General features: G+C 60.0%; 1 protein-coding gene across 5 annotated transcripts; it reads left to right on the forward strand.

Annotated features, from left to right (window-relative positions):
- Positions 1–2,099: 2,099 nt before the first annotated feature.
- On the forward strand, positions 2,100–7,115 carry Hrh3 (histamine receptor H3). 5 transcript variants are annotated; one of them, XM_021646332.2, is made up of 5 exons: positions 2,293–2,690; positions 3,439–3,591; positions 3,717–3,883; positions 5,261–5,664; positions 5,761–7,115. In XM_021646332.2, the coding sequence occupies exons 1-5, from the start codon at positions 2,441–2,443 to the stop codon at positions 6,179–6,181; spliced, it is 1,395 nt and encodes a 464-aa protein (XP_021502007.1). In that variant the 5' UTR covers positions 2,293–2,440; the 3' UTR covers positions 6,182–7,115. The 5 variants fall into 5 exon arrangements, with proteins under 5 accessions (XP_060238722.1, XP_021502007.1, XP_021502004.1 ...); XM_021646329.2 differs by having other exon boundaries at positions 5,261–7,115; XM_021646334.2 differs by lacking the exon at positions 3,439–3,591.

Below are 7,115 nucleotides of genomic sequence, written 5' to 3' on the forward strand. Positions count from 1 at the left end.
CTAGCCTATAGGACATGGGCATGCTGCCTGCCCTCCATGTATGTTGAACATTCCATAATGCCAGCACAGCAGCACCACAGCTGTGGGGCAGTGGAGTTGCACGATGTCCACCCGGCTGCTGGCATAGGGAGAGACCACCAGAGAAGTGCCCTTGCTTCCAGATGGTTGGGGATGGGTAGGCGGCAAGCAGCAACATTTATGGAGGCCTGGACCTGTGGAGGGAATGGAGACACAGCAGATGTCCCTCCGTGTTACCCAGTCCCGAGCTCTTCATATGGTCCCAGCCTCTTCAGTTGCTGGGCATGGTCAGAGCAATGACCAATACCGGGGCAGCTCAGACCAGGACTGCCTAAGACCTTACAAGGGTTTCACAAACTTTCACTGACTCCCGTTCTCAATCCTGTGTCAAGATGGGGACATGGAGGCTACAGACAGTAAATGAGATCCAGGGATCCCTCTAAACATGTCCAGTTCGACTTACTTCCTCAAGGGTAGTTGAGAGAGCAGCACTTCGGGAGGTATTTGACAGTGCTGGAAGAGCAAGTCCTGCTGAGCACTTCAGACCACAGGCAGGCTCAAAGGGCATGCTTGATGGTGCCCACTGGCTCAGGTGGGTCCAGGACACCTCCTGCTTTGACCACTACTTAGGTGCCTGAACCCAGCACAGCTCCTGGACAAGTCCGTGTGGTGTGCAGTGGAGTCTAAAGGCTTGTAAGAGCAGACCAGAGAGGGCTTTCTGGAGAGGACACATTGGAATCCACCCCTCCCCCACAGAAGGTTCCTGGGTGTCCTTGAGGGGGGCTGCAGGCTGGGGGGGAGGGGCTCCTCTTTGCCAGCGGCCCCTGAGGCTGGAACAGAGGAATGCCTGTCCCCACTGCCCAAAGTTTTTAGAGGGCCACTTGGGATGGGGGGAGGGGTGGGTCTGCACATGACCAGAAGCTGACTGTCAGTGTGGGGTGCTTGGAGCAGTGCCTGGGGTCCCCTCCCCCACACCCACACAGATTGCATTTCTGTCCACTTTGAGGCATCCACTGATGTGTGCCGCTGGTGACAGAGGACAGTCACTGCTTCCCTCTCCCTCGGGCACTGTTCCCTGTCTGCTGTCTGATGTCTGACTATTCGTGGGTCCCAGCCTGATGCTGGGTAGCTGTTTCTCTGCCTGTGAATGTCTGTGTGTCACAGCGTGGGTGTGTCTGTCTGTCTGCAGGGAGCCTCTCCTGCTGACTCCGTCCTTGACCTCCAGATATCTGTGTCAGAGGAAGGGGGCCGGCTCTCCCCTCCCCTCCCCCTCCCCCAGGCACTAATGCAGCTGCCACCACCCTGACTGCACCCGGAACTTAGTGTCCTCTCCTGTCCCCTGCAGCAGCGACCCCCCTGCTGAGCGAGCTCAGGGGCACTGGTGGCCCAAACCAAGCGGCTTTGTGGGTCGCCCCTCCACCCACTGCCGCCGAGTCCTGGGCGAATGTGCTCAGCTCTGGGCTGGGTCCGCTCAGGCTCGTTCTTCCCTTATGTAACTCCACATCTGTGTGCGCCTTGCAGGTCACCCTGGACCCTGTTCTGAGCTCTGTCTAACCACGTGGAGGCTGAGACCCACAGTTCTGTGCATAGGAGGCTAGAGAGAACCCCTGTCCCCGGCACCACTTTCAGGGACCCCTCCCCAATCCCTCTTTGAACATCGCTTACCCCAGAAACCTACTTGCCCAGAGCAAGATGAAAAAGGGAGTCCTGGGGCGCAAGTTTCCTAGAGCTGGGGGCAGCCCTTCCCCACCCAACCCGGGTCCTGTCCCAGGTCCTCACAAGCTCAGGAGCTACGGACAAAGGTCGGGCAGGGGTCACCAGGGGCGAGGACACGAGGGCGGACGGAGAGCCAACAGCTTCCAGGTGCGACCTCAGACATGTTCCCAAACCCTGTGGCTGGTTATTGCCGGGGCTGGGCTCTCAGCCAGCCGCGGTGCGCACCCGGGTAGGGGCTCTAGTCGCCCGGCGGGCACGCGGCGCTGTCCGTGGTGCTGCCCGCGCCGGGCGGGGCGGAGGCGGGACGGAGGCGGGGCGAGGGCGCCAGCCAATGGCGGGGGCTCTGCGCGGGGCGCGGGGGGCGGCGGGCAGATCGCGGGGCGCACTCGGCTGCGCGCTGAGCTAGGGGTGCACCGACGCGCCGCGGGCGGCTGGAGCTCAGCTTTGCTCTCGCTGCAGCAGCCGCGCCGCCCGCCCCATTCCGCTCAGATTCCGACCCCAGCCCCCTCAGCACTGCCTTCCCGGACTCCATCCAGCCCCGGCTCTGGCTCCGGCCCCGCGGACCATGCTCCGGGTGCCCCCCGGAAAACCGGGCTGGGTGAAGAACCGGCAAAGATTAGGCTCCCTAGCGGGGGCCCCACCCGGCCGCCCAGCTCTCGGCCCGCGCCGTGCCGGGTGTCCCCGAGCCTTGTGAGCCTGCTGGGCCATGGAGCGCGCGCCGCCCGACGGGCTGCTGAACGCGTCGGGCGCTCTGGCTGGCGAGGCGGCGGCCGCAGGCGGGGCGCGCGGCTTCTCGGCTGCTTGGACCGCTGTCCTGGCTGCGCTCATGGCGCTGCTCATCGTGGCCACAGTGCTGGGCAACGCGCTGGTCATGCTCGCCTTCGTGGCGGATTCGAGCCTCCGCACCCAGAACAACTTCTTTCTGCTCAACCTCGCAATCTCCGACTTCCTCGTGGGTAAAGCCCCCAGACCCCGTCCGCTGCCAGAGTCCAGGGGCACGGAGCCCGTGCTGGGCAATGGGGCTTAGCGCTCCGACCTGGGGTGGCTTTCCAGGGGATCGGCCTGGGGAAGAGGACCTCTAGAACCCTTAGGATGGTGGGCGCAGGCAAAGTTCCTCTCCTCCCGACCCGCTGGACGGGGGCAGGGAAGGAATGTCCCCGGGGAGGCTGCCTCTGCCGGCGGGCGCTCAGCAAGGCGCAAGGCGCAGCGACCGCGGGTATAGCGCTGGTTCCGGCGCCGAGAACCAAACAAAGGCAGCGGCGCCGGACTCAGGATACTGGGAGGACGCTGGAGGGGGGGGGGAACATGGAAGGGGGATTTGGGGAGCTGTGCTGAGGAAGGGGACCGTGGGGAAGGCGGGGGTGAGAGGAGGGAAACGCTCCGAGGAGCACGTTCTCACGTGTCCAAGCTCTGCTCCCAACCGGGGGAGGAGGGGCGGGGCAAGTGGTGGGGGCCGGAGCGCCAGACACCTGTTGGGGCTGCGAGCTGCTGCGTCTCCCAGACGCTGGAAGCCAGTTTGGGCGGTGAGAGCGGCTGGCGCGGCTGCAGCCAAGAACCCTTTAAGCCGAGAGAAAAGCTTTCTCGGTTTTTAAGCTGAGAAGGGAGGCTTGTCCAACAGCCAGGGTAGGGATGGGTGATCTGCTCCAGAGCTAGACAGTTCAGGGAGGACATATACCCCTTTTTTCCTCCTTTGGCTGTTGGTAGGGCTGACAGAAGGCCAGGTTCTGGGTCCAGCGGTTTCTATGCGGAGGTCTTTCCTCCTGCCTCCAGGTCCAGATGACATTGAGGGGCTGGAGGTTTTGTGGAGGCTGAAGGCTGGCAGCAGCTCTGCTGTAGGGAGACCGGGTAAACAGGAAGGTAAATAAGATTGCTGGTCCAAGAAAGGTGGCTACCCTGTGAGGGCCAGGCTCGGCCCTCTCTCCATGTGGTCAGTCTGACCCCAAACCCTGAGCCATGGTCCCACCACAGCTGCTCTCCCATAGGTGCCTTCTGCATCCCACTGTATGTACCCTATGTGCTGACCGGCCGCTGGACCTTTGGTCGGGGTCTCTGCAAGCTGTGGTTGGTGGTAGACTACTTGCTGTGTGCCTCCTCAGTCTTCAACATCGTGCTGATCAGCTATGACCGATTCCTGTCAGTCACTCGAGCTGTGAGTTCTGGGGTGGGGGCATTGGAGTTTACTCTGTGTGTTGAAGAGCACTGGGTTTGGCTGCTTCTGGGTTGCAGGCAGATGCCTGCTGGGCTTGCCCCCTTTTGATATTTGGGCCATTTTTCAGTGACCATTGGCTGCCACTGGTACTAGCATGAGACAGGAGGTTAGCTTGGGCATCCATACTCTTGCAGGAAGGGGTGTCAGTGTCTAACCTCTGTCCTAGGCAGGTTCAGGATCCCTGGAACCAAGGGAGGGTCTTCATCCTTCCCACTTTAGTGTAGATGAAGGTGTACACACATAGCCCCAGGAAGGCAAACCACAGCTCCTAGCTGTACAGTGTCTCTTAAATGGCTATTGTAAAACAGCCCCAGGCCCACGCTGGCAGTGGCGTGGAGTTGGGCTGCAGCTGTCGCTTCTTTGCCTCTTTTTCTGGATGGCTCACTCACCTCAGGTCTTGTTGGGGGCATCCTGATGGTCAGCTTGCCAAGAGCACAGCATGGAGCCCTCTCGAGCCTCTCTGGGTCCCTTGAACCACCAAGAGAGTGGTGCAAGGGCTCTTGTGACTGGGGTGCCCAGTATAGAGCTGGCATGTGGCAGGTGTGCCCTAGACCTTCGGTTAGCACAAGCCCTGATTGCGGGTCTTGCGGCTGCCAAGGTGGCTGCCAAGGACACTTCTTTCAGCTGTCCTGCTCCTCAGCAGGATTTTTGCCCCCTCCTGACACCCTGCCCCTTGCTTACTGGTTGCACTTGGAGGTTAGACATGCTGTTTCTTGAAAAAAAAAAAAAAAAAAAAAAAAAAAGATGAGATGGCCCCACCTCCCCCTCCTTTCCATCCATTCGCCTTCTAGAAAAGGAGACAAGATACTTAATTCATGTGTGTGTGTGTGTGTGTGTGTGTGTGTGTTGGGGGGTCTCTAGCAGTGGGCCAGCAGGTTTCCCTGCTGCATTCCTGGCTCCAGTAGTGGGAGGAAGGAAATACTGGAGCAAAGTCAGGCAAAGTCCTTCCCCTTCGGTACAGCATGCCGCTGAAGATCGCTCTGGCCCTTGCAAGAAACCTCACATCAGAAACAGTTGTGTGTGGCCCCTGGGTGTGGCCAGTGCTGATCTGGGTGCTAGTGATGCCGTAGCCAAAGGCAGGACCCCATGGAGCTCGTAGGTGGCAGAGAGGGTAAAGAGAGAGGGTTCTGGTTCGTTGTGGAGGCTCTGAGGCTCTGGGAGAGTGTCAGTCCATCAGTCAGGCGGGGGACACAGGTAGGGGAGGGTTTGTGGAGAGAAGGCACATGCAACCTTGCCTAGGGCAGACATGGAAACCAAAGCTTCTCTGAGCTTCTAGCCCAATGTTTCTGACCTCTTGATCTGTACAACCCACTATAGGTCTCCTATCGGGCCCAGCAGGGGGACACACGACGGGCAGTGCGGAAGATGGCGCTGGTGTGGGTGCTGGCCTTCCTGCTGTATGGGCCTGCCATCCTGAGTTGGGAGTACCTGTCTGGTGGCAGCTCCATCCCCGAGGGCCACTGCTATGCTGAGTTCTTCTACAACTGGTACTTTCTCATCACAGCCTCCACTCTTGAGTTCTTCACACCCTTCCTCAGCGTTACCTTCTTCAACCTCAGCATCTACCTGAACATCCAGAGGCGCACCCGCCTCCGGCTCGATGGGGGCCGAGAGGCTGGTCCAGAACCCCCACCTGATGCCCAGCCCTCACCACCTCCAGCTCCCCCCAGCTGTTGGGGCTGCTGGCCGAAAGGGCATGGGGAGGCCATGCCACTCCACAGGTATGGGGTGGGTGAGGCAGGCCCCGGCGTTGAGGCTGGGGAGGCTGCCCTTGGGGGTGGCAGTGGTGGGGGTGCTGCTGCCTCACCCACCTCCAGCTCTGGCAGCTCGTCGAGAGGCACCGAGAGGCCGCGCTCACTCAAAAGGGGCTCCAAGCCATCGGCATCCTCAGCATCCCTGGAGAAGCGCATGAAGATGGTTTCCCAGAGCATCACCCAGCGCTTCCGGCTGTCACGGGACAAGAAGGTGGCCAAGTCGCTGGCCATCATCGTGAGCATCTTTGGGCTCTGCTGGGCCCCGTATACACTCCTAATGATCATCCGAGCTGCTTGCCACGGCCACTGCATCCCCGACTACTGGTATGAGACATCCTTCTGGCTTCTGTGGGCCAACTCAGCTGTAAACCCTGTCCTCTACCCGCTGTGCCACTACAGTTTCCGCAGAGCCTTCACCAAGCTCCTCTGCCCCCAGAAGCTCAAGGTCCAGCCCCATGGCTCCCTGGAGCAGTGCTGGAAGTGAGCAGCTGCCCCACCCTTCTGTGGCCATGCCCTTGTACCTGTTTCCTGGACAGCCCCATGTGTGGCCCCTGCCTTGTCCAAGGCCCACTCTAAATGCCATGGCAGACTCTTAGATCATCAGCCCTGCAATGGGGCAGCCAAGGGCCCTCACTGGTGGAACTGGAGTGTGCTGGCTGGCTCTGCCACCACACTCTTTTTCACCACTGAAGAAACAATCCAGGAGTCCCAGGCATGCCTTCCACCTCCACAGTGATGTCCTGTTTTGCATACTTAGTGGTTGGTGTTTCCCTAATGCAAACCTTGGTGTGTGCTCCTGGCTCCAGCACTGGCAGTGTGCCCTGCATGTGCACACACCTGCCACACACCCACCACACACTGCAACACCTTCCCTCTCCCAGACAATCTAGAGACGATGCCCTTTGCTGCCTCTGTCTCTTGCTTAATCCCAGAGCCTGGCTCCTTTATTCCTCTCCCTTCAACTCTTTGGCCCACAAAGTGTCAAGTGCCCCAGGAACCTTGAAGCTGGTCTCTGCTTTTTCATTCTGGATGTTTTCAGGAAGATGGAGGAGAAGAAAACACGTCTGTGAACTTGATGTTCCTTGGATGTTTAATCAAGAGAGACAAAATTGCCGAGGAGCTCGGGGCTGGATTGGCAGGTGTGGGCTCCCACGCCCTCCTCCCTCAGTGCTGCGGCTTCCGGCTGAGCCGCTCCAGCTGCCTCTGCCCGCCCCACCCCCAGGCTTGGGACGATGGCCCTGCCCTGCCTGCCCCATCTGTGCAACCAGAATGTGGGGGGGGGGGCACATCTGGTGACCCTGGGTGGACTGCTTTGTCCTCTCCTTGTACCCACCTCAGGCCTCTGCATGATCTGCTGTCTTTGTGCCCTGGTGTGCTGCCTCTGCCAATGTGAAGACACAATAAAGTGTATTTTTTTA

This window comes from Meriones unguiculatus, chromosome 4, assembly GCF_030254825.1.
Source record: "Meriones unguiculatus strain TT.TT164.6M chromosome 4, Bangor_MerUng_6.1, whole genome shotgun sequence".
Classification (NCBI taxonomy): Eukaryota; Metazoa; Chordata; class Mammalia; order Rodentia; family Muridae; genus Meriones; species Meriones unguiculatus.

What these genes read in the sequence shown, in the direction of transcription:
- Hrh3 (XM_021646329.2), top strand. Translation starts at nt 2,441, where the DNA reads ATGGAGCGCGCGCCGCCCGACGGGCTGCTGAACGCGTCGGGCGCTCTG. An exon ending in AATCTCCGACTTCCTCGTGG is followed by an intron (nt 2,691 to 3,438) that starts GTAAAGCCCCCA and finishes GGCTGTTGGTAG; the next exon opens with GGCTGACAGAAGGCCAGGTT. An exon ending in GAGACCGGGTAAACAGGAAG is followed by an intron (nt 3,592 to 3,716) that starts GTAAATAAGATT and finishes GCTCTCCCATAG; the next exon opens with GTGCCTTCTGCATCCCACTG.